Source organism: Gouania willdenowi, chromosome 14, assembly GCF_900634775.1.
Source record: "Gouania willdenowi chromosome 14, fGouWil2.1, whole genome shotgun sequence".
In the NCBI taxonomy this organism is placed as follows: Eukaryota; Metazoa; Chordata; class Actinopteri; order Blenniiformes; family Gobiesocidae; genus Gouania; species Gouania willdenowi.
Window position 1 is genome coordinate 22529281 of NC_041057.1, and position 27988 is coordinate 22557268.

The 27988-nt window shown below is 38.8% G+C and overlaps 1 protein-coding gene across 1 annotated transcript; it reads right to left on the reverse strand.

Annotated features, from left to right (window-relative positions):
* Positions 1–1223: 1223 nt before the first annotated feature.
* Positions 1224–27873, reverse strand: LOC114476080 (A-kinase anchor protein 10, mitochondrial-like). The gene is made up of 15 exons (XM_028467339.1): positions 27664–27873; positions 24344–24391; positions 22050–22235; positions 16123–16611; positions 14444–14542; positions 13564–13648; positions 13342–13465; positions 12886–13022; positions 11399–11543; positions 8800–8967; positions 8535–8644; positions 8200–8282; positions 5680–5732; positions 5502–5594; positions 1224–1530 (listed from the first exon to the last, which is right to left on the reverse strand). The coding sequence occupies exons 1-15, from the start codon at positions 27683–27685 to the stop codon at positions 1525–1527; spliced, it is 1848 nt and encodes a 615-aa protein (XP_028323140.1). The 5' UTR covers positions 27686–27873; the 3' UTR covers positions 1224–1524.
* Between the last annotated feature and the right edge of the window lie 115 nt (positions 27874–27988).

Consider the following 27988-nt stretch of genomic DNA (forward strand, 5'->3'; position numbering starts at 1 on the left):
AGTATTAAAAAGGCAAATACATAAATCAAAATAATCTGTGATAATAGACTATAATTTCATACAAAGTAAACCAGGGTGTTTGTAACAACATGAATGTGATTTTCTTCTTTATATTTATAATTTTTTTCTTTATACACAATGTTTAAAATCACAAACCCTGACTTAGACTTTGTATATTTTACAGATGGGTAATGTGTAATTCTCTATAGTGGTCACTCTATCAAAACAGAGCTTAGCTCAAACCAGTACATTTCCTGTCTGAATGAAACACTTATTGTGTCCTTTTGTCAGATTTTACCCTGGAGACCATACTGCCCCCTCATGGTTGAACTGGTAACTGTCCCTCTGTCCATCATCTGCCTAATGTTAACTTAATAAACACATAATAAAGACCTTAAGAAATAAATGCCCTGACATATATTTAATAAAAGATTAAAATGCTAATACAGATTGACAAAACTCAAACTCTTTGGTCATTTTTGCCTCTATTTACACAACCGTAAATAGCGGCAAAAATGACCAAAGAGTCTGAGATCTTATAACTTTTCTCAGAGCAGACAACCTCACAGCACTGCGTTGAAACTTTAATAATAAATAAACATTCCAGCGAAATAAAAACAGTACAACAACTTTTATAGTATATGTATTTAAAGGAAACACAATTTAAATATATTATAGATTAGGTACACATATATCTGAAAACATTAGTGGTACATAGTACCAAGAGTTTCTTCTGGTCCTGTTCCACATCTTGGTAAGTCTCAAAACAAAATTACAAAACAAAAAAAACAAAAAAAAAAGGGGTTTATTTCACTGGGCAGACTTCCCAATCTAAGAATTCAGTCATTGCTGAATTGTGTCAGCAATGTATAAAAACAACAGCAATCACCATTTAAAAAGGACTAACAATGATATGACAGGATAAACCAGAGATCTACATAAACATCTTATATAGTAATAACTAGGACATTATAACGTGTTTAAAACAAAAGAAGCACTGAGAGTTCATTCTGGAGTTTGCCTTCTACGCTCATGAAAAAGTGCTGGGAAATTCATACAGAAGGTGAGCTAGTCATAAACCTGCACCTATTCACACCTCCAGATGTTCCACCGTACGTGGACAACCGCCAGACAACAGCTGGCCATGAGGAGCAGGCTGAACAAGCAAATACTGTACAATGCTTTGACCCTTTGGAGAAAGTTTGGTGTAAAAAACAAGGAATGCTTCTAAATGGTGTCGGAGTGAATCCTGCGCAGTCTGTGTCACGTCCTCCGAGAGTTTAAAGTTAGACAGACAGAGCAAAGGTCGTTAACAATGAAAGTTACCCTTCAGCTTGATGCAAGCACCATGATTAACGTCAGTGGACTGTATGTACCGCTGTTATAGTGTTATGGAGGTTAACGTTTGGTACACTGATCTTCTTCAGATTAATGCCGTTCATCGTGTTGTGAATTGCGTTTAATCTTCATCAGCAGCACGGTCGGCTTCAGCAAGACGTGCAAGTCCTCGGTTCACTGCAGGGGTCATAACTGCAAAAACATACAAGGGTACAAGAGTAAGATGTGTATCCTTCTGGAAAAACACGTTTTACAATCTGGGGCCTCATTTATAAAGCACTGTGTAGGATCCAAACTAAAACGATAATATGAAAAACTGCTGCGGCTGAAAACATTCTGATTTATAAAACCGTGCGTACGTAGTAGGGCTCGGCGATATATCGAGATTCAAGATATACTGTATCGTGTTTTCTATTTTGGCGATATAGAAAATTACAACATCGCCTATATCGATATATAAAGATAAATATTTTTATAGCTTAATTCATTTTAAAACACTTTTTAGAAGTCGCTTCTCAAGCCACACTAAAGAACTCACTCACACATGCTGTCCTTTAAAGGAGAAAAAGCCAAAAGTGGCACATTCTGTGCAACTCATTGATCATAAATGTGTCTCTGTGGCATTTTGCATTGACAAATTTAACCCTGAATTGTCTTTCTTGTCAGACTTCATTAGAATTAAAATTATCAAGATGTATATTGTATATCAATATTTTGAGAAAAAATATCAAATGAGTTTTGCTCGCCCAGCCCTACGCGGCACACCTGCAAGCATTTAAAACTTTATAAATCACAACCCACCATAACATTTTCACAGGTGAATTCACTTAATACCCACATTCTACCATAATAGGGCTGGGATAAACGATTATGTTTTAAAGGGGACATATCATGGTTTTAAATCCTTCCTTTTTACATATAAATCATACAGTTGTGGTCTATATAAAGCGGAACTGCAATGCTTGGGTCTGAATTCCTCATTATTATAGCTCCACAGGCCCCTTTTCTACCCCTTTTCTGATGTGCTTCTGAGAGCAACTGGTTTTGGTGCGGTGACACTCGGTTCAACTCCACCCTGTTCGGCCATTTTTGTAGTTTGATAGAAGAGATACGGCTATGTAGCGGTGCATAAACTTTTTATTCAGAAATTATTTACAAAATGTCAACAACAGAAGACTTGTCCATCCAGCTTTACATGTTCGAGCCAGAGTCTGACCCAGCGGAGCGAGATGAAAATGATGATGAACCTGCAGAACCCTAACAAGTGAGCTAACACAAGCACCGAGCTAACGCTAGCGCCAAGCTAACGTCACGAAATGCATTTTAATACAGTCTTTTCAGAGACAAAAACGGCAAAATGAAATGACTAATGAAAACTTTAGACTTAAATTAAATCACGTAGGCCATATCATCAAGGATCTAAAACGAGCACACAGCGCTAACATATGAAGACGGTGCAACTGCTAATGCTAACAAAACAATGACAGGGACGTCTTATCGTCACACTTTTTAGCGTTATTTACAGCTTACCGAAGTGCTCTGTTCATTGTCTCCAAAGATAGAAGGAATTGAACCCTCAATCAGACAAAGTCTTTTGGCAAATCCTTCTTTATACTGGCGGAGGTTGATGAAGCAGTCATCCTTGAAGTGCTTCGCGCACACAAAAATGATCTTACCCACAGATGTGGGTACATTTCCGTGAAAAATAAAACTCAACCAGGCACTTTGACAAGGTTCTGATGCTGGGAGACGGTGTAATGAAGCGTGTGGGTTACTACATCCAACAACTGAACATTTTGACTTATCCTCTCGTAACTTCGGCATCCTTGAGCTTGGACTACAAAATAAAAGCGAGAAATAAAAATGTCGGATTGCTCGAAGTGTTGGACCTGGAGTTGATGTACTAATTTGGCAGTTCCGCTGCAAATACTGTGATGTAATAGTTCAAAAAACGTAATAGAGAATAGAAAAAATCGAAACAGATTGAAAAATATGAGCAAAACAGAATATAAAGATATCAACGGAGCATCTGAAGAGACTAATTTGATTTTTTCTGTACTTCTAAGCACTCTAAATATACAACAAAATGCATTTAAGGGCTAAAAAAGTGAATTTAGCATGATATGTCCCCTTCAAACGATTAATCTAGCGATTATTTTCTTCAATGCATCGATTAATCTAACGATTCCTTTTTCCCGGTTCGATTCGACTCGATTATCAATTATTTCCCCATTAATTGACTAAAAGTAATTCATACATGTTAATTTACATATCTAAAAGGAAGAGAAAAAAAACAAGAGTTCCTTAACATTGCAATATGTTTATTGCTCTTCAACTCAAAATTTCAAAATAAAGTTCAAGTAGGAATATAAAAGTACAAAATAATGCATTCAGAGTCAGAAAGTGCTTTTCCAACAAAAAATAAACTTTCCAACACGGCTGTCCGTCAGGATGAATGAATCACGTGTTGATGCCACCCTGTACCAAATATGTCAGATTGTAGATGCATTTTTTGGCATTTTGGGGTATTTATGATTATGTGGATCTATAACCCTGACATGTGCGGACATTAAATGTGTGATATGAATCTGGCTTCAATTTAGCACCGCACCACAAGCATTGTCATTTTCCCCACGTCTCCAAATGTTCATACGCCACAGTCAGATTTACCGTACCAATGCGCACATTCTACTTTCATACGCTACGTTTATTTTTCTGAATCACAAACTTTGCGTGGAAAGTTTGTGCGCACTTTACAGGCCTCGTTTTGAGTGTGCGCAACGGTTAAAAATGAGGCCCCTGGTCCTGGAGGATTGTTGTCTTGCATTTTTAACGTACTAGTACAGTGTCCTTCGGAAGTATGTATTCATATAGTGGGAGCTTAAGTAGAGTTGTCACTTATGGGCATATGTGTATTTTTGTATCTTTCTGTTGTCTTTTTGTGCATTTTTTGGTATAATTATTGTTTTTTGCCATTGTAGTGTGATTCTGGAGTCATTTTGTGTATTTTTGTGTAGTTTTGTGCATTTCTGTTGTCATTTTAGTGTATTTTTTGTATAAATATTTAGTTTTGTGTATATTGAGTCATTTTTCATATTTTTGTTGTGGTTTGGTGTATATTTCTGTAATATATGTTTTTTGGAGTCATTTTGTGTGTTTTTGGAGCCTTTTTGTATATTTTTGTGCATTTCTGTTGTCATTTTGTGTACTTCCTGTATAAATATTGTTTAGTTTTTTGTTTCACGTCATTTGTGCATTTTTTTTGTATAATTATTGTTTTTTGTTACATTTGTAGTGTGATTCTGGAGTAATTTTGTATCTTTTTAGTGTAGTTTTTTGCTTTTCTGTTGTCTTCTGTGTATTTTGAGTCATTTTCATATTTTTGTTGTCGTGTGGTGTGTGTGTGTGCGCGTGTGTGTGTGTGTGTGTGTTTGCGCACAAGTCCATCCACATGTGCCTGCCTGCCGAACTTTCACTAAACTTATCTACAGTATTTTCAGTAGTTAGTTGTAGTGGCAGCTGTGGCGGGAGTGAAGCTGCAGTAATCAGGTGACCTTCACTATGTAGCATCGTCTACGTAACATGTAAACACTTAGATCTGACTCAGAGCGTAACACTACAGTCACTACCACCCAATGGACGGGTGTCATGACACAGACTGTAACCGGACTAAATAGTGGTCCGTTATACACTCACACACTCACATACCTGCACGCATGTCACGTAGATGGTGATCGATAGCGAAGCGCACCTGATCAACGTGTGTGTTTGAGACTCTCTACCTGGGACTCTAATCTCCTCCATTGGTTCTCTCTCACACACGTGCCACGAACAAATGTGCAGCTTTCAACACAGCAGCCATTGCCGTCAAAAACTTCCGGGTGAGGTCTGTCCGGTCTAAATAGCGAACGGTCAAACTAACATGAAAATAAACATTTGTAAAAAAGCAAATTACTCCAAAATAACAGATGCAAACACTCGGAGTATTTGGAACCCGTTAACAAAGTTTTAGGTCGAACAGGCACCACGTCGGGGAGATATATTTACTCCACACACACGCACACACACACAGACCATCCTGAAATTATAGTATAAATCTTGTTGCTCCAACACACCTGAACCTAATGAATCATTCAACCTTGCCTGCCCTATGGCTTGCGTACCTTAGTGGACTTGATTGGGCTGCCATGGTTTGACTGGTGAACCACGTCGTTGACGATCATCTTGGCAATCTGCCAGGCCATCTCCTCCTGGGCCTTCATCACAGAGATCACAGCACACACCAGGTTACTGGTGTTACTCTGTTCTACAGTTAGCTTTAATGAATTCTGAACTCCTCACCTCATCAGAGTTGCCTTGCACCCATTTCTTCATGGCTTGAGAAAACATGGAACCTGAGAATAAATATAAAGGTAGATTCAGACACCAACCAATGACAATACTTCACCAATATGAGCTCAAAACTGCTTGCTTTAATATTTCAGGAGAAATACCCTCTAGAAAAGTTGTTGCATGTAGTCAATGGCAGAAATGAGCAAACCTTTTGATTTTAAATGAATAACTAAAAACCACAACAAAAAACATCCAATCTGTGACACATTAAATGTGCCTACGTTAAGATTATTCACATGCGCCAAAATGTCTACAATACTCTCCTTAAAAGGCTTGTTACAGTGTTCAAAAATGATTATGATCCCTGTTTATCAGATAAAGACAGTGTGGGCCTCATTGATCAATAAATCTAAGATCATTTGCTCAAAAAAGATGTAAAAGGTTAAAATCGCCGCTTGAAAGTTTGTTCTGATCTCCACTGTAAACACTCATTGACATAGTAGGTAAATAGTCATAGAGTCCATTGAACGGATGCGCAGAAGAGTTTTAACTTCATTCTTTGCGTCATTTCTTTCAATGGCAGATGTATATTTTGGCAGTGTACACAGAAAAACCTGAATCTTGCCAAAATGAAATATTTTGCGGAGTGATGCGATATCACAGGGAATGCTGGGAAAAAACAAGAACAAAAATGGTGTTAAAAGAATCCCTGTCCTCCTTTTCTGGTGAAGAAACAAAAAATCACAGTGACAATGAAGTAAAAACACTTCTATGCATCTGTCTACGGGACTCCACATCCCATAATGCAATGTGTGAAACTTAACTGAAGGTTGTATACCTTCAGATTTTTTATTTCCACCACCGCAGTGACTGTTAATCTGTAGTTTTGTTAATACTTTTGCTCTATTGTTTTATCTACTAACATAAGTTACAATAGGCAAGAATCTAGAGTTGCCACGATACCAACATGAGGATCACAGTTCCGGGTAATATCGCGATACTGAAGCCTTTTTATTATTATTATTATTATTATTATGAACTGCAATGTATTTGTACAAGTTATAAAAACGTATTAATTACGTATAGTGTTGTTTGGTGCATGATGAGAGTACATGAACAAAAGCATATAAGCAATAAAAAAAAATAATAAATGAAGTTAGAATTTATATGGTTGAAATTAAAAAAATAATCATTCAGTTTCCTTTGCACATCAATTTATGTTTAACTAATATAAATAATCAACCTGGGATAAAAAAATCCACAGTATTTAAAAAAAAAAATCTTTGACAATAATGCTTCTTCCGTAACATCATAAACTACAGAGGATAAAATACAATAAACAGGAACTGATTACCTGAGGAAACTATATTTTTATGCATTTTCTGGGTGACGTCACTGGTGTTTTATGAGATTGGATGTGATCCCTCCTTTTTATGTATATAATTTGAAAATATTGTTTGTACATTGTAAATATCTCTGTAAATAAAAAAATTTAAAAAAAGATTGCTCCGAGTCCCTTCGGAAAAAAACAAAAAAAGTGTTCCCTCCTTTGGCTCCTATAGCTGGTGACAGCGCCTGCACAGTGGATCTCCCATTGCTTTACCGGCTCTGCCTCGTTTACATTGGTATGTTGACACTTATTTACAAAAATGTTGAACTAAAATAGTGTCATGAGACACTTTTTCAATTTACTGTCTTTCAGAGATATAAGATAAACATGTATTTTTTCACTTAATCTTTTTTTTTCTTATGTCATAAATTATCGTAGATAGATTTCCGACCACATATTGATAATCGCAGTATCGTCATATCGTGAGATAATCGTTATCGTGAGCTGTGTATCGCATATCGTAACGTGAGGCACCCAGAGGTTCCCACTCCTACTGACGATGACGACGCCGCGCCAGACTCACTGCTCAGGACCGGTGCTTCTGCCATGTGTTGTCTCGTGTTTGTGACTGTAAGCCGTGCACGTGTCCAGGCGAGACAAAACTTTAGCTTGTTGTTTGTTTTGAAGCAAGTTTCTGTCAAAGTGGAACTGTCCTTCAGTTTCTGCTGGCAGAAAAACAATCAGCTGACAGACCCAGCGTGCGTAAACAGTTTATCATATCTCCGGACGTCACCAGTAACAGGCAAACAGCTAATCATTGAGCAGCTGTGCAGTTCGGCTGCAGTGGTTGCCAAGTTGGTTTGTTTTCAAGTGAGCAGTGCGCAGTGAGCTTAGATTGTGCGGTGAGAAGCCGGGAGGAGAGTAGAAGCAGCCGCTATGTAGCGAAAACTGGTACTGGGAGTATCGTAATCCAAGGTAGTACCATCGTGTAGAATTTCTAGTATAGTAGGAACCGTTACAATTTGGCACCTCAAGGTACCATGGGTATCGTGCAACATATACAAGAATCAGGACTTTTGTTTAGTTAGCTAAGAAAAGTTATAGATATGTTAGCAGATGTATATATAATGTTTTAGTAGCAATAAAAACCTTAGATGAACGTGGGAAAGTTGGACAGAGTTGATTAAGAAGAGTTATACCTTTGGATTTCTTCACATCGGGCTCTGGTTCTGCCTCCCTGATAAACTGGCCCAACTCATTCACCTTCCCAAACGTCATCTTTCTGAGAACACAAGGGACAAGCATCTGAGACTATATCTGCTCTTATGGTATGCACACACAGACACAAAAATTAAATAATGATGCACTTCATGGGAGTCAATAAAAACAAAGTAAAAATTATCTTTTCATTTAAGGAGCTCATGTTGACAAAACAGATAAAAAAACAATCGTTAGGGTACAAGTCAAAGGGAAGTGTTACTAGTCCACAGTCATGTATAAAAATGGTTTGATAAGGACATCACGTCATGCTCACCCAGCGTATGGCCGCTGGTACAGCGACTCAGGGTCCAGACTGGCCACATCCACCGTGATGGCCTCGTCAAAGTTTTTCAGGATCTTCACCAAAGCCTTTTTGGAACCTTGCTGCAGGAGACAAAAAGACAGAGTGATTAAGGCTAACCATCTTCTATTATTACCAATACAACAGAGCTTCTTATTTCTGGTGATGCGGCCTGACAGGCCTAAATGTCAACAGACAGAAAACCACGACCACAGGGGCTGGAGATTGTGGGGGTCACCTGAGTCTGAGAGCCCTCGCTGGCATTTGACGTGGAGCGCTCATTGTCTGCAGGACCACCCTGGCCTGGACCGCTGACATTTATAAACTCGTCTGCCCGCACGGAGTTGATGAGGTCACTCAGGTATTGGTAGTAAAGGTTGCTGGACAAAAACCCTGGCATATAGACCTGAACACATGCAAGGCTTTCATCAGCTTTAATCAGCAAAAGATGAGCTTGGTTGTAGACATGAGCAGCTGCTTCACAGACTTCAGGCAAAAAAATTATTCATCAAAAGAGTTCGTTTTGGAGACAAGTGCATCTGCATCTGCCTCAGACCTTCTCACCCCAGTCATATTTTATTATTATAGTAATTACAGGAAAAATTATGTTCTGAAAATGTCAATCTCCCACCCTCACATATCAACAGGAAGGGTACAATCAATCAATAAACCAAAAAAAACTAACAAAGAAATAAATATATAGATACACATACAAAGACATTATATGCACTAAAAAAATACACAAGTAATCCAAAGTTCATCACATAATTTCAGTCCACCTCATCTCATCAAAATCGCCCAGACTTTTCTTTTTACAGTGCATACGGAAAGTATTCACTGTGCTTTGCTTTTCCCACATTTCATCATGTTACAGCCTTATTCCAAAAGGGATTCAATTAATTTTTTTCCTCAAAATTCTACACACAATACCCCATAATTACAACATGAAAACATTTTTTTTAAATGTTTGCAAATTTATTAGAAATAAAGAATGAAAATATAACATGTACATAAGTATTCACAGCCTTTGCTCAGTACTTTGTTGTGGCACCTTTGGCAGCAATTAGGGCCTCAAGTCTTTTGGAATATGAAGCCACAAGCTTGGCACATCTGTGGCCACTTTGGCCCATTCCTCTTTACAGAACCCCTCGAGCTCCATCAGGTTGGATGGGGAGCGTCGGTGCACAGCCATTTTCAGATCCCTCCAGAAATGTTCAATGGGATTCAAGTCTGGGCTCTGCCTGGGCCACTCTAGGACATTCACAGAGTTGTCCTGAAGCCACTCCTTCGATATCTTGGCTGTGTGCTTAGGGTCGTTGTCCTGTTGAAAGATAAACCGTCGCCCCAGTCTGAGGTCAAGAGCGCTCTGGACCAGGTTTTCTTCCAGGAGGTTTCTATACATTACTGCATTAACTTTTCCCTCAATCTTGACTAGTCTACAGGTTCCTGCTGCAGAAAAACATCCCCACAGCATGATGCTGCCACCACCATGCTTCACTGTAGGGATGGTATTGGCCAGGTGATGAGCGGTGCCTGGTGTCCTCCAAACATAACGCTTGGCATTCACGCCAAAGAGCTCAATCTTTGTCTCATCAGACCAGAGAATTTTGTTTCTCATGGTCTGAGAGTCTTTCAGGTGCCTTTTGGCAAACTCCAGGCGGGCTGCCATAAGCCTTTTACTAAGGAGTGGCTTCCGTCTGGCCACTCTACCATACAGGCCTGATTGGTGGAGTGCTGCAGTGATGGTCATCCTGCTGGAAGGTTCTCTTCTCTCCACAGAGGAACCCTGGAGCTCTGTCAGAGTGACCATCGGGTTGTTAGTCACCTCCCTCACTAAAGCCCTTCTTCCCCGATCACTTAATTTAGAGGGGCGGCCAGCTCTAGGAAGAGTCCTGGTGGTTCCAAACTTCTTCTATTTATGGATGATGGAGGCCACTGTGCTCATTGGGACCTTTAAAGCAGCAGAAATTTTTCTGTACTCTTCCCCAGTTCTGTGCCTTGAGACAATCCTGTCTCGGAGGTCTACAGACAATTCCTTCGACTCCATGCTTGTTTTGTGGTCTGACATACAGTGTTAACTGTGGAACCTTATATAGACAGGTGTGTGCCTTTCCAAATCATGTCCAATCAACTGAATTTACCACAGGTGGACTCCAATTAGGCTGTAGAAACAGCTCAAGGATGATCAGTGGAAACAGAATGCACTTCAGCTCAATTTTGAGCTTGATCTCAAAGGCTGTGAATACATACTGTACGTACAAGTGATTTCGTCGTTTTTCAATTTTAATAAATTTGCCAAAAATCTCAAACAAACATTTTTAAGTTGTCATTATGGGGTATTATGTGTAGAATTTTGAGGAAAAAAAGTGAATTTAATCCCTTTTGGAATAAGGCTGTAACATGATGAAATGTGGGAAAAGAGAAGCCCTGTGAATATTTTCCGTATGCACTGTAAGTTGTACACTATTTTCTCTGGTGTAATATAAGACGGCAGTTCATTCAACCACATATTATAGCATGGAGGTGCAACACTTTTCCATTTTAGGGCAATAGTACACTAAATTGCAGCTATCAAAGCCATTGTAAACTAATCTGATATTATATCCAAAACTTAAAAGTAACATAGATTAATCTCCCAGAAACGGCAATCTTGGATTTAAAGCAAACACAGAACCTATTACTTTCCCAACTGTATTCTTAACGATTTTCCAAAACTCGTTTAAATGGGAGCATGACCAAAACATATGAACAAGAAACCCAATCTCTGTTTTGCATTTAGGGCATAGAGCCGAGTAATCAGGATTACTGTGGTGTATAATTTATATGATGAATTAAACCTTCTCCATGGTTGTCCAGGCCTGTCTGAGTGGAGTGGTGAAACAGACAGGAAGAGGCCCGCCCTCTCGGCAGATATTAGACTCAATCTCCATCCGCACAGAGTCACCGAAGCCGAGAGGGTTGGTGGCCTGGAGTGAGAAATACCTGGAGAGAAATAGGAGTGAGGAACCAGTGAGCACAGACAACAACACACCAAAATAATCAGTGACCACTTTGTTAGGCACACCGAAACTAGTGTTATTAGTATATTTAAAAGAACTTAGCAACAATGATAGCCCATAAGCTTCAAATGACAGTATCCAGTGAAGTGAGAAATGGTCTTTAACATATCTGTGTTGAATTATTATTGCCTTTGTATCATCTGGATCAGTGCTGTGTACACCTTGGTTTTGTGTGGGAACTTCAGCCTGTCTGTCACCAACAACAATGGAACGCTCTGAGGCACTTGAATCAACTTTCCTGAATGTGTAATGTAATAACATTTTGTCAACAGCCTAAAGCACAAAGCATGACATTAAATCCACTAAATTATAAATGTAGCTCCCATGTGTCGAACTCAAGGCCCATGGGAAAAGATTTCATATTATTTCTGAAAAATTAATAGGTGCGAGTGCGTGTGTGTCTTATAATAATAATATTTTCATAGGTAATAGTAGTAATGGTGGTAGTATTTAGAGTGGCAAAAAGAAGCAAAATGTCCCTTAACTTTGTTTGAGAAAAAAATCATAGTGTAGGCCTCATAGATCAATGAATCATACATCATTTACTCCAAAAAGAAAGGAAAAAGGTCAAAATTGCCACTTAAAAGTTACTTTTTATCCCCACACTAACACATTTGTTGAGAGAAACGTTTTTATACCCTTAAAATTTTAGTTAACAGGAAATTGGGAGTAAATATTCTGATATTTTAGATGATGCTATATATTTTCCCAACTATACCCAACAACCCCGTTAAGAACCAAACTACAATTTTAATACATTCTTGTTCATTTTCATGGAACTTTGAAAATTCATGTATTTTTCAACTCAAGTTTATTGATGCCAATATTTTTCTTTGGATATGATAATTATTTAAATGACTCCCAATTTCCAGTTAAATCCAATAAATTACCCCCATGAATGGTTTATATTTTTCAATATTCACGAATCCCCAAGCTTATGTTCCCGTGGAAATTTACCAAAACTTTCCTGCCACATTCCAACCTGAGTAGTTTTGGAAAACTGCAGAACTAAAAAATGTAAACAATGTTATTTATTATTTTATATGTTAACACCAAGGCAGATTGTTATCATTAAATCACTGTAAGGGGTGGAGTGGTGAAGATGGATGTCTGTTTGGAATTTGTTTGTATGGCAGCTTTTCTATTTAATCTCTTTTAATCTCTATTTAATTACTTTCATCAGATTCTTACGCCATTTTTGCATCAACATCTAGATTAAAAAAACCCTATAGCACAACCCAAAACTTAGGAAACCGAGGACCTACTTGTCGTAGAGGATCATTGCATCATTTTGAGCCTCCTGGCCGTCATACTGGCCTTTCTTAGCTGCCAGTTGGTTCTGGAAGTTATCCGCTGCCAGCCAGAACTGCAGCACATTCATGGCCTCCTCTTTTTCCATGTACTGTGAGCAGGAGACAATGTGAATGAGTTCCACTGTAGCTCTAATAATGAAGTTACTCAAAAGATGTGCTAACATAGAAGACCTGGATGTGTGTCTACACTCACCACCATTAAGTGTGTTTGGATCGTATTATGTATTGAGGAAGAATAACAACAACAAATGAACTGTTTTTTACACTGCTTTCAATTCACTGCTTTTAAAGGTAGGTGTAAGATCGAGCAGAAAGGATGAACAGACGACATGAGACTTTTTCAGCCCACATGTAGAAGTGTGAAAAGAAAAAAAGAAAAAATATTTACAAGCAGCTGGATCTTCTTACCTCAGAGAAGTAGAAGAGAGCCGACTCACAGAACAGGATGTCAGCCAGGAACACAGAGCCGCTAGTCAGCACTTCTATCTGGTATTTACAGAAGTGGTGGCTCCGCAGGAATTCACTAAAGTGCCTGGAAATCAGAAATGTGTGGGAGGGGGACAGCAGCTGAGTTTGCACTTTTATCCTAAAACGGTTTCAAGAATTGCCCTAAACTCGACAAAAACTCACTGTTGATCCATGATGGCAAAGACGACGGACTGTGCAATGACAAAGCAGTTTGGATCCACCATGCCGTCCTCTCCACATATCTTAGCTACACACAGAAGCATGTGTCATCAACAACTTTAAAATGCTTTGCTACAAGTTTGCTTTCTGTCTAAACCCTGAAGAGACAGAATCATCCTTGTTCTCTCTGTGACCACCTGAAATCAAACGATACCCCACAGAATAAACACAAACTAAACAGAAATATTGCTTTATGTGTAAAGAACCATACTTTGCATACTTTGTCGCATTTTGAGACCCACATAAAACATATTGAGCCCAATGAATAGTGTACAGTGTAGTTGGAGGCTTTTCAAATGGTAGTTCGTGGTCCAGCATAAAAACAGTGAGTAAATACATGACTTTTATGTTTGAGTCGTTTTTAATCTTGATTTATTTACCATATCGTGTAGCACCACTTGCACTGTGCAAATACAGTAAATGCCAAAATTAATGCTTTATCAATTCTGCATATTACAGTTACAGTATCCAATCTGTATTCATCTTTAAACAGTGTTATTCTATACAAAGTGTGTGTTCTGTTGCAATTCTCATTTAAAAAAATATATATTAATAGTTTATTTGTGTTGATTTGAAATGTAGCCTAATGGGAGTGGGAATACACTGGCACGGCTTAAAATGTTGGTTTTTAAAAAATTAAAAGATATTTTTCAGATCATATATTACATTGCAATGCATTCCATTTTGACATACAGTATCTTTTTATTCTTTTCATCATTAGAAATCATTGTCATAATAATTTTTTTATCACTATTTTTTAAATTTAGCTAGAAACACACTAAATATGGAGCATGTTGGAAAAATAAAATAAGGCGTGACTCACCGACGATGTCGTTTCGTGCCTGTTCTGTGATAGGGATTGGTTTCAAAGCGTCTGGAGAGATGTACCTGGTAAAGATGGTGATCGCATCCTTTTCTATACCTGCAAAAACCCACAGACACACACACATAAACGCATATAGATTAGATTTTTGCCCAAATTACAGAGGGACAAATACATGCAAAAAAAACAAGATAATTGTTATATGTTTGTTTTAATTAATTACAGATCAAACTGTAATACAGGCATTATATATTAGTCTTTTTTTAATAATTGGCAATGTTAATGTGCATTTTACTGATTGCAAACCTCAATATTTCAAATGTTCCGATTCACTGATGCTTCCTGGTGTACACTTACTTCTACGAGTCAAAGGTTTGGACAAGGTGTTTCCAAACTTTATCCATGGGGAAGAGTAAAGCCTAAAGAGTAGTTATTTAGTATTTAAAGAAAGAGTGCCCTCTATTAAAGCTGATTATTCATTTTTACCTTAACTGTGCCACTGAAAACGGTAAATACTACGTTCACCAAACCACAGCGCTCTCTTCTTAAATAAACATAAGCAGTTTTTAGTTAAATAGTAATAAACCCCAGAACCACTGCGAGAAACAAATGTATTTGCGTATGAAGTAATGTTGATTAATTCTTGTCCAATTCTTGACATTTTAGTCAAAAATGTAATAGTGACTGCCCTCTATGGGTTGAACCCTGACTGTTACAGTCACATTTTGCTATTGGCTGAGAATGGTGGTTTGTGACATTTTGGTGGCTTCTTCCATTACCAAACAGCATCGTTAGCCCCGCCCCTTCTATAAATAATTGCACCTGCAAACCTCTGCAGTTTGTGTCAAGTAGGTTGGATTGAGATAATTGTGAACAAATAGGTACAGCAAGTGTTGGGTTAGCATAGATTGTTCTCTGGAGATTTTATAGTATAGACTGGGCATGTCTTGACTGGAGCCCCGCCCATTATCAAGTCTTTTTTTGTTCTAACCCGACACATGTCAGCTACAACCTCAGGGTTTAGTCACTTTTTTAATTTTTTTTTACAATAAACAATTTTAAGATTGCCTGAAATGCAGTTATGTTCAAATCTATTGTAAAGCTCCTTAAAGCTGATATCCGGAGTTTCGGAGAAATCTATGTTTATGTACGATTCTTTTGAAATGAGAAAAAATAGTGAAGCTGTTTAGGCCGAGACATTGAGATTTTTCTCAGAAACTCCGGATATCAGCTTTAAAGAGTAACTAAACTAAATTCAAAAAATGCCTCGATTATGGGCGGGGCTCCTGGAGCAGTTAAGACACGCCCAGTCTATACTATAAAATCTCCAATGAACAATCTATGATATGCCAACGAGCTACTCATTACTCAATTAACCTCTCTATTCAGACCTATCTCAATCCAAACTACTCACCACAAATTGTAGAGCCCACAGGTGCCAGTTTTTATAAAAGGGGCGGGGCTAAAAGTGCTCGTTTGTGACACAAGATGGTCCCAAAACATCACATGAGCTTGTTCTCAGCCAATAGCAAAAATCAATTGCAATAGCTGGTTTCAACCCATAGAGGGCAGTCACTGACATTTTACAACTAAATATACTAAATTTAAATACTTTAACTAAAATATTGAGAGTTGGACCAAGATCAATCAACAGTGCTACTTCATACCACTTCACTCACTTTTCATGAGTTTGTCAGAGAGTTCTCTCAGGGTGCTGTTGGGCTGTGTCTTAAAGGGTGTCCCTGTCCTGGAGGAAGCCTGGCTGGTGGGGGTCTGTGTACGAGGCGTGCCGGGTCTGGGTCCTGCATGTGTGCTGCTGGAGTCCTGCTGCTCAGCTAACACTGTGGAGCCCTCACAGCTGCTGTGCTGGGACAGAGTTCCAAGAGAGTTCTGAATGTTCTGGTATTCGAGTCCGTCTGAAGAGGAGGGAACGGGCTCTGCCAGCGAGCTGTGCTTCACCGAGTTCAGACTGTGTGTCCGGACACTCGACCAGCTGTTGGAGCCGAAACTCTCAGCCTCCAACCAAAACTGAACTAGGTGCTCCACACCACGCTGTTCCATGAAGTGCTTATAGTGAGGCAACGCCACGTTATCCCGGAGAACATGGTCCACCGTCTTAGAGAGGCGGGAGCGAGTCTCCTGGGACTGATAGTTCACGCTGGAGTGACCTGGAACACACACATACATCTGAATCACTCGTCCATTTGTATGTAATTCACGTTAAAGGGTTGGCGTTGTTTGTTTTTCACAATAACATGTTACAAGCTTTGTTTCAAATCTTTCAGAAATTCTTGTCAGGATATAAAAGACACTAGTACCTTAAGAGCCCAATAAATGGCATGATTAGGTAAAAAAAAAAGTAGTTTAAGTCTTATTTACAACAACAATTAATGCGCAACAAACTAGAGGTGAGCGATATATCAAGATTCAAGATATATCAAGTTTTCTATTTTGAGGATATAAAAAATTACAATATTGCCGATATCAATATATACAGGTGCTGGTCATAAAATTGGAACATCATGAAAAAGTTGATTTATTTCAGTAATTCCATTTAAAAAGTGAAACTTGTATATTATATTAATTCACTACACTCATACTGACATATTTCAGATGTTTAATTCTTTTAATTTTGATGATTATAACTGAACTAATGAAAATCCCAAATTTAGTAGCTCAGAAAATTTGAATATTACTTAAAGGTCCCATATCATGATATTTTTCACCAATCTCCAATTGTTCTAAGAACCTCAAAAACACAGTATTTGAGGTTTATTTTCCCAAACTCGCCTGTTTTCCAGTTTTAGCCTCTGAAAAGTCACTTTCTGACCAACTCTACACAAACAGGCTGATTTGTGGCCTACTTATGCATATTAATGAGTGGGTGTGTCTATAGACGGGACACTGACTTCCTCCTCCCCGCACGGTGATGTAGGGCCAGAGGACGGCCCACCCTCCTACCACCCACTCCGTAGCTGAGCTCATGCAGCTTTATAAACATGAGACAGAGCGTGGGGGCGGGGCATTCGCCGGTACATACACAGCACAGCGCGAAGCTGAAATTATCACCTTCGTGGGAGTGTCTGTTTACATGTCAATCACGGCAGAGAGCTTCCTGGAGGCGTGGCTTCTCCAGCTCAGTGCTGCATCAAATTTGTCATCAAAGTGGGAACGCATCATCAAATTGGAGCGAGGAGCTTGGCTCGCCCTGCAGTAAGAAAGGAGCAAATCACCCTCTATTGCCTGAAATACTGCAGCAATGCGGCGTGGCATGGAGTCGATCAGTCTGCTCAGGTGTTATGAGAGCCCAGGTTGCTCTGATAGTGGCTTTCAGCTTTCTTCTGCATTGTTGGGTCTGGTGTCTCACACCTTCCTCTTCACAATACCCCATAGGTTTTCTATGGGGTTAAGGTCAGACGAGTTTGCAGGCCAATCAATACCATGGTCCTTAAACCAGGTACTGGCAGCTTTGGCACTGTGTGCAGGTCCCAAGTTTTGTTGGAAAATGAAATCTGCATCTCCAAAAAGTTGGTCAGCAGCAGGAAGCATGAAGTGCTCTATAGACGGCTGCGTTGAACTTGGACCCAAAGAAACACAGTGGACCAACACCAGCACATGACAAGACACCCCAAACCATCACTGACTGTGGAAACTTTACACTTGTAGTCAAGCAACGTGGATTCTGTGCCTCTCCTCTCTTCCTCCAGACTCTGGAACCTTGATTTCCAAATGATATGCAAAATTGACTTTCATCAGAGAACATGGCTTTGGATCACTCAGCTGCTGTCCAGTCCTTTTTTGTCTTTAGCCCAGGCAAGACGCTTCTGACGCTGTCTCTTGTTCAAGAGTGGCTTGACACATGGAATGCGACAGCTGAAACCCATGTCTTGCATACGTCTGTGTGTGGTGGTTCTTGAAGCACTGACTCTAGCTACAGTCCACTCTTTGGGAATCTCACGCACATTTTTGAATGGGTTTTGTTTCACAATCCTCTCCAGGGTGTGGTTATCCCTATTGCTTGTACACTTTTTTCTACCTTGTCTTTTCCTTCCCTTCACCTTTCTATTGATGTGCTTAGACACAGAGCTCTGTGAACAGACAGCCTCTTTAGCCATGACCTTTTGTGTTTTGCCCTCCATGTACAAGGTGTCAATGGTCGTCTTTTGGACAACTGTCAGGTCAGCAGTCTTCCCCATGATTGTGTAGCTTACAGAACTTGCCAGTAGACCATTTAAAGGCCTTTGCAGGTGTTAGTGGGGCACCAGGTGTCTTCAATATTGAACCTCTCCACAATATTCTCATTTTCTGAGATACTCAATTTGGGGTTTTCATTAGTTGTCAGTTATAATCATCAACATTAAAAGAAATAAACATTTGAAAGTCTGTGTGAAATGAATGTATACATTATACAAGTTTCACTTTTTGAATGGAATTACTGAAATAAATCAACATTTTCATGATATTCTAATTTTATGACCAGCTCCTGTTTGTATGTATATATATATATATATATACATAGCTTATTTTGTATTAAAATACTTGTTTTAGGAGTCGCTGCTTTCACTACTTCTCAGAACAGCATAAAAAGCACAATTTGATGGATTTCTAAGTGCTTCCTAGGCCAGAATTTCCGTTAAACAAGCCACACTACAGAACACACTCACACGTGCTGTCCCTTACAGGAGAAAACACTAAAGTCGCACACATTGTGCAGCTCTTTGTTAGTAAATGTGCTAGTGTGGCATTTTTCATCAGCAAATTTAACGTAGAATTGTCTTTCTGGTCAGACTTCATTTGAAATAAAATTATCGAGATTTATATTGTGTATCGCTATTTTAAGGAAAAATAATGTTGAGATATGAGTTTTGGTCCATATCGCCCAGCTGTACAACAAAGAAAATGTCCCTCTATTTTATAATTGAGTAACTTGGTCAAGAATGAACAAATCTTCAACTGTTAATGTTTTGTCTTCCTGTTTTATTCTCAGTTTCTGTCTCGGCCCTTGTCAGGCTCAATTTCTGTGTTTCAGTCCTCATCTGTCCACAGATGTCAAACAAATTCAGAATATTATGAGATATTTTATTATTTACGATGTACATCATCATGTGAGCATATGCAGTAACTTGAAAGGACTATAGAATTTTTAGCTACATCGGACAGCACAAATCAACACTACTTGTTCCTGAGAACCACTCCTCACATTGTTAGAATACAACTACAGTTACACAGGAGTAGTTGTGCAATTTTTACCCACGTGTCCATCTGTTTGTCTGTTATGAAACACATTACATGCATCAACTGTAATTGGCTTAAAGTGCAGGAGGAGCTTTGACTTTAATCTGTTCAGATTCCACAGCCACCTTAATATTGATCATGAACAACTAGAGTTAAATGCTGGTCTAAGCTGTTAAATGTGCAAAAATCCAATTAGAAAGAGGAGAAATATGTTTCTCAGTTTCAACATCATGCTTTTTCACTGTGCTCTAAAGTGCTGCCCTCCACTGGCTGTCACTTCCTCCTACCTTTGTTGTCAGAGCTGAGCCACAGGTTGATCCACCTCAGTCTGACTCACTTTAGCTACTCTGAGGACAACTTGCTCGTACAGTTCCTGTCAATGTTTGAACAAAGCCCTAACTTCCTATTATTGCATTAACTCCTCAATAAACCACACTTATTATAATTCCAGTTACTATTTCATTTAGGAACAACAGAAGCAGTTCCTCCAGTTTGTGTCACAAAAGAGGAAGAAAAAAAAAGTGTTTGTATTCTTCTGTGTGTCTGTTGAATATAATGCATGATGTTATCTAAAAAAATGAAAAAATAAATAAATACAAAAAATAAAATGTAAAAAACTTTGGTAAAAAATGGATTAAAACTGTTTTTTTAGAATTTTTTTTTAAAATTATTATTTTTCAAATACATGTCACACACAATAAATATCAAATAACTGTTTCCTATACTTTAACTTTCTCAAATATAAATCTTGTTCAAATATAATGCAGTATAAAAATAAATCATCACTTGTCACTTTGTGCACTAATCCCATGGCTACTCTATATTTGTAACACACTTTAATAAACATGAACTCATTCTCAAAGAAAAAAAAAATCATCTGGGGTCACTGGACATTTGTGATATTAAAATGGAATCACGACCCAAAAAAGGTGGAGAACCTCTGCCAAATATAGATCCTGTTCTGCATGTGCCTGGAATGGGTTAGAAAAGATCACCTAGAGATGTTTCTGCTAATCTGGCACATCTTAAGTTGTGTGGTCCAGCTTCATTGAGTGTTTTGTCTAACTACCACAAGACACCCTGAGCTGACACCGACCCACCGCAGGCTGATCACACCTGGGTGTGAGTCACATGGGACTGAGCGACCGCTCATTTGGCTCCATACGCTGTTTCCCCTGTCTTCTTTTCTTCTCAGCCACACCCAGTGACTGCGGCCAGATGTTTGATGGTCGTCCTCTGATGTCACCTTCTTTCAGGAGCATGCAATAAAACCTCTGCAGCTCTCCTCCACTGGGCACCCATCATTACCCTTATCTTCACCAAGGTCACCCTCACAGCCTCATTGAAGCTGAGCAGATGGACATTGGGCTGCTTTAATGTGTTCATTTGAGCATTCACCCTTTCCATCATGGATAAGGATCATGATGTTGATGTTGAGGTGTAACGAGGTATAAAAACTGAATTATGGGTAAAAACCGTTTATCTAAAATAAAACTAATTCACACACTACAGCCAGATTAATCAGTGTTCAGGGGTGATGCGCCGAAATTGCAGCCACTGAAAATTTGCGGCAGAAAATGGCTCAAAAGCATTTTGCCACCAAAAAAAAGCCGACCGGAACAGGATGTTCCGAAGACGCGAGCAAACAGCACGCTCAGCGCGCCCTTGTCTGTAAACGGGCTAACTTGTCCGAGGACTGACGGAGCGGCTGTATTTCAACACATTTAAGCACTAAAGCGTTTTCTGAGGAGCGTTTTCAGACGAGGGACGTAAGTGTGATTTACGTTCATGGGTCGTTACGTGTAGCCCTCCGTTAACATTATACGTACGTTATCCTAGTATAAAGATCATTACTTGGATTGAATTGTCTTTGTGTGCTTGGATAATAAATACAGCAGAGAAGCTGTTCTTCACCAAGAACTTCAATGCACTTTGTGTTTTCATGAGAGAACATATTTAATTGGACTTTCTTTCAGCAGCCCAGTCAGTTATAGGCCTGTATAATATTATGTAATGGATGAGTGGGGTCAAGTTACAGTTGGTTTTCGACCAAGATTTGGTGAATCCCTGGTGTTCAGGATACTTCTTCATGACATTCATTTTACGTTCTCATTTGCTTTCATAAATTATTTGAACTAAAAATGAAAAACTATTTAACCAGAGTAAATGGAGTAGTAGCTACTGCTGTAAATGCCAAAATGTGAAATGCTTGCAATGGCATTGAAATCCTAACAGAACAAGTTAAGGAAAAACTCCACTTTTTACTTCATGCTCATTTTAGCTACATTTTCACCAACAGGCCGTTGTGTTTTCCCGTCATCTCTAAACCTAGGGATGCAACAGATTAACGTGTGTTCTCATCTTTATTTACCGAGGTCGCCAAAGTGCGCCGCCTCCATGTGACTGGGCTGTTTCTTGAGGATGGCGGTGCGGCCACGGGCAAAGGAGTCCATGTTGGCGGAGATGGCGTTGATAGCCACGTGGCTCGGCCCGGCTGCTTCCTGGATGGCATTCTGGTTCCGCTGTCCCAGTGACGGAGAGTGCGGGCTGAGAGGAGCTGCAAAGGTAGAAAAGGCACAACTTGGGCAAAAGGAGCAAACGGTGTCTCCTATCTGTGAACGTGACAATAAAAATAAAACCTATTAAATGTTAAAATGAAGGAGGCATTAACACAATCATCTTTTAATGCATATCATCATGGACGGATTCTTTCAGTGAAGGGTTTCTTAGAAAGATGAATGTGGTACAGAGGCACCAGGGTGTGTCAGAGGACAGACTCCTCTGTGTGTGACTGTGTGCGCTGCCTGTTCCTTAAATACCTCCAGGTCACAGCTTTGCCTGTAGTGACAATAAATCCAGCAGTGATCAAACACAAGACAAACCTCAGCAAGCACTCAATCACTCTTTCTGTGCGGGACAGAAGGGGCTGAGAACAGAACATCTCAGACGACTAACAAGACGCTCATGTAGCATTTACAGAGGTCCAATAGCAAACTACACCAAGTGAAGCAATCACTCTTTCCTCTGTGTGAAACTCTGAGTTTCCATCTTCATTAATATGTCAAACTTACAACTGTTTGTCACCTTTTAAAAAAGTGTTGATAGAAAACAGGATCAAGCTCTTAGAAAGCCTGCAATGCCATGTTTTCACTCCCATCCTTAAACTTTCTTTTACTTTTATTGTAATTTCTTTATTTTTCCTGTTTTTCTGTAAACCTGTTTTGAGTCCCAAAAAAGAGCTATATATAATTGATGCATTATTATTATTAAATATAAAAGTAGCTTCTGAACAGCATTTGGGGTGTCAAGATCCAACAGTGATATAAGATATCGATCTGATATCAGCAAAAAGTATTAGATTATATCAGGCTGGTTCTAAAATCTCCAATAGAAACACTCTGATACATATTTATGCTTTATTGAATTTATTGAGGTCTTTTAATCTACTTGTCTTTCACTTTTTCAGTTGTAGAATATTCTTATGTTTGTTAGATTTGATGTAATAATAATAGTAAATGGGTCAGGCTTTCTACCTACTGATGAAAAAAAAAAAACCAATGATGTGATTTTTGCTCTGAATGTCAAAATGAATTTCTGTGTTTGCAACCATGTCGGAAATGAACTGAATAAATAAAAAATAAATGATTATCATTATCTGTGTGAAAAATGTCCCTTCATTCAGCCTTTTCTAACATTACACACTACAATATAAATATGATCAAATAAAAATAAAAGTATGTATGATTTGTGCATTGGATCGGTATTGGCCAAGACTTAAGGCTGTGATATCGGTATGGTATCAGAAGTGAAAAAGTTGTACTGGGACAGCCCGTGTACAGGACTATTACAACAACTATAACAACTTGATTTTTGAAGTATTAGTCCTTTCAAACTACAAATAATTACTTTATTATTTTATCTGAAACCACATAAACAATTCAATGTTAACAAAACCATTGTTTAGGATTTTTTATCTTAATTTTAAAATAAACATCAATCCATAATGGTGTTTAACATTAGTAATAGGGATGTCTCGATACAACTTTTTCACTTCCGATACGATACCAATATTGCAGCTTTGAGTATTGGTCGATACGATACGATAACCGCACAAATCATATATAATTTTAATACTTATTTTGTAGTGTGGAATGTTAGAAAAGGCTTGATTATTAAAAAAACAGACCCATTTATTATAAACCAATGGATTACATATAATTAACCTTTTAGAATAATAATCTTCTATGATTGAATAAATTAAAGAAAAAAATAAAATAGAAGATATTAAAAAAAATTAATTAAAAAAATCCAATATTAATTATATCGGAGATTTTAGATGCAGTCTGATAAAATCCGATATTCGTTTTCTGGCTGATATCGAACCGATATTCAATATCAATATCAGATCGGGACACCCCTAATTGGTAAGTTTCTGTATGATGTTGCAGTAGTGATGGTTACAGTGTTACAGCTCACGATGAGGTACAAAATGAGAACTAGCACTAAGACTTTAATAGGAGGAGAAGCCTGAACCACTAATTCTTACCCAGTTCTCTAAAGCAAGCTGGAACGCTGGAGGGTTTCAGTGAAACTTCATCCAACATTGTATTTATGGCTGACATCATCTCATTATTTCATACTTCACAGAAGTGATGATGAACTCACCTCTGCTGACTTTAGCTTCTGTCACTTTCTCAGATTCTTTGCTTTTGGCTGTAGGGAGAAATAGGAGACACAATAAGGCTTTTATAACAATACAGACTGGGACGGGATGGTTTCTTGTTATATTATGACTAGTGGTATGTTTGTTGTGACCTTGGTTTCTCTGAGCTGCTTTTCCCTCAGCTGAGTACTGTACACGCTCTCAAAGCCAAGGACACAATCTGTCCTTTCATTTTCTATTGTGTACAGACAATAGAATGAACTATTCAGAAACCATGTTACAACTAAAAAAAACTAAAATGAGAAATAAAAAATTTATTAATAAGACATATGGAACAAAGCTGTTTGTGAATGCAACAAAGGAGCTGAGTAAGCAAATACTGAAACACGGCTGTTGCCTAAAGCAGATGAGATTTAAGGTCTTAACTCTACTAGAAAGCTCTAATATTTTATGTCTTTACGCTTAAGCCCTGTGGATGATTGAGCAAGAGATGCTTCAAATGCTTTTCACATGAATCAGAACTGAGACAGGACTATAGAACTACATTCTGCCCTAAAATAAACTGATTTATAGCTTTAAAAAGGGTGGTCTCTTGGTATTTCCTCTTTTAGGGGGAACTGCAACAAAATAAATGTGTAATTAATGATCTTTTAGTTCACAACACGTCTGTCAGTAGGTTTTACTTGCTGTCGCACACCTGAATCAAAGAAATAGACACACATTTTCACTTTACACTGGTTTTTATTTATGAAAAATGAGTGTTGTTGAACTAAAACCTCTAATCACACAAAAAAACATGATCAGGACCAGGGAAGGAACAGAACAGATGGATGGCTCCTGTTTGTATGTATGATTCAGGAATAATAATGCAACAAAACTACAAAAAAAAAACCCAGCAGCATAAACAATAAACACAGATTATCCAGGATATTTACTCAAAGTGCAAATCCTGTTGTTTGTTAAGTGATTCTACAGTTGATTCATTACTGTTTACACTCGCCGTAGGCTGTTTATGGTCTGCAAACTACTCAAGAAGAATCAATCTGGCTCCCTAACTGCACTGGGTTCCTCAATGTTTATACTATGTTCGTGACAGCTGGGATGATGAACAGGGAGATCAATAACCATGGATTTATTTAGAACTGCATCGTCTTTACTGATCTTTTCAGACCCAAACTTAATTGTGTAATCCAGGGGCAACAAACTCATTTTCACTCAGGGACCAAACATGGAGCAGTTTGATCTCAAGTGGGCTGCAGATTTTAGGCGCAAAAAGAGCAAATTTGACATTAATGTGCCCTAATTTGCTTCCATATATACAATAAATAATATATACATTATGTAAGGCACCCACGATACACTAGCAATAACAATTTAGAAGAAATTTGTGGAATTATTTGTGCAAAATTTCAGGATATTAAAAAAAAGGCAGTGGCTATCCGTACGGTTACCGTATCAATATACCGACATTCTATCCGTATGCAGCGCCCCTCATTGGCCAGTTTAGGTCACGTGACTAAGACTAATCCTAGGCCTAAACCTAAGACGCTCCGTACTTGTACTTCAGTAAACATACCAATAGCACCGAGGGTTGTCCGTACAGCAAACATACAAATAAACACTTTAAAAAAAAAAAAAAAAAAAAGTGAGAATTCTTTTAACAATTTGAGATTAAATATAACTGCAGTCATGTAACATAAGCACAGGCAAAAATCGAGATCCAGCAACAGACACTTGCGACTGACGTCACGGCACATTATCATCTTGGATGATGTCGGCCCTATACAGATGCACCTGCGTGGGAGTGTTTACTTGAATAATAGTGTTATTTTTTGACTTATTGAAAGCAGCCCATGTGCGAAAAGGAATGTCGAAGGTCATCTCCGTTTGGCCTCAATATGTCGGAGGCCCCGGGTTATGTTGACACTTTACCAGAAGCAGAGAGAAGTCGGTCACTGGGTCTGATCGGCGGGAATGACCCCTACAACGTTCCTGTTGATAAATGGAATGAAGATGTTTCTTATTTCCTGGGAGTGACTTATCCTGACATTGTGAACTACCTCGTCTTTACAACAAGCTCATACACAATGGACCACATGAATGGACCATGTGGTTAAATCCAGGGTAAGAAGGCTAATTTTTCATAATTAATCTCTACTATGAGTTTGCAACGCTGGTTTTTCAGAATCTGAGCTATTTTATTGATGACATAAATGTGTGTGAAAAACAGATCTGCACACGTGGATCAATGCAAATAAACCTATTTAGTTAATTTAGTTTAGTTTCATTTAATTTCCCAAATAAAGACTTGTGTACTCCAGTCCCAGCCGTGTTAGAACACCCAAACACAGCGTTTCCTACGGTGGCTTGTTCTTCCATCATGGCGGAGTGCCGTATATCACGTGACCTGTGAGGTCATGTGGCATGGGTCTATTATTGACGAGTTTCATTCAATTTGTGTATTTGGAGAGACAAATATCCTGAACTGAATTAGATTGTTGTTTACACAATTAATCATGTTTTCTGTCATTTTTACTTTCTCCAGTGGGCCAAATTCAATGCTCGAAAGGGCACATTTTGGCCCCCGGGCCTTGCATTTGATACGTGATGTAATCGATCAAAAAATGCTGCTATTTTAACCAGCATAGCTTACATCACTTGTTTTGTATTTATCAATATGTACCTAATTGTCAGATTCTAGTGTGATTGATACAGTCCGGTGTTAGGGTTCAACTGGTGACCAAATCAACTGGTGATCAGTGTTGCTGACAGTTAACAGCAGATGGTAAATACTGCTAATTAAGCTCACAGAGTGCATTGATTCATAGAGTTTAAGATGAGTGAACATGTTTCATAACCTCAGGTTAGGGAATGACCCAGCAGTGTATAGAAATGTGTCACCAGTTAAATTGGGCACCAGCAGAACTGTAACACCGGCTCGTGTGGCCTGAGCATTATTGTTTGATTTTTTTTTTTTTTTTTTTTTTTAACTTGTGTGTTGCCTCAAATTCCGACACACGAGGGACGTGGTGTGGCATTAATAGTGCTGTGCACACATCACAGATAAACTGTGTGTGCTAAAGCTCTGCTCCGCTTCTGGAGCCGCTGTTAGCTTCATCTTCGAAATAAAACAGACGGAATGGAGGGCTTAGCAACATGCTAACAGTGTTACTGCAGCCAGCTGAGTATAAACTCATCCCTGTTGACCACATACTGTCGTCTGCTCACTTATAAGCACTGTGTGTTTCTTTTTATTTTGTCAGTCCTGTCTTCCCTGAGCCGGGGCTACGTAAACGCTGCCGCCGCCGCTCTCTTTCCTTACCTTTCCTCCTGAAAAACGACATGACGGCTGTCTCTGTCTACGTGTCCTCAGCTCACTGACACCATGTCTTCATTCAGACGCATCAGTGCTCTTCTCTTCCAGACCGGACACGGGCTTTCACCGCAGCCTGGTCGAGTGCTGTCAGATTTCAGTCCTGCTCAAGCCCACGGACAGCTCAGCGGCCATGTTGTCAATAAACGTCTCACTTCCGGGCTGGTGCGGCAGCAGCACTGTGGGAAATACCGCTTTACCATAAACAGCCAGCAGAGGGCGCTACAGGCTAACTTCTCAGAGTACACGAGTTTCAAACCCATGCTTAGATCAA

Excerpts from the sequence above, each read along its gene's own strand:
- LOC114476080 (XM_028467339.1), bottom strand. The coding sequence starts at position 27,685 with ATGTCGTTTTTCAGGAGGAAAG. Across the intron at positions 24,392-27,663 it reads GTCGTTTTTCAGGAGGAAAG|CCAAAAGCAAAGAATCTGAG; the intron begins GTAAGGAAAGAG and ends TTCTCCCTACAG. Across the intron at positions 11,544-12,885 it reads GCAATGATCCTCTACGACAA|GTATTTCTCACTCCAGGCCA; the intron begins GTAGGTCCTCGG and ends ATTTCTCTCCAG.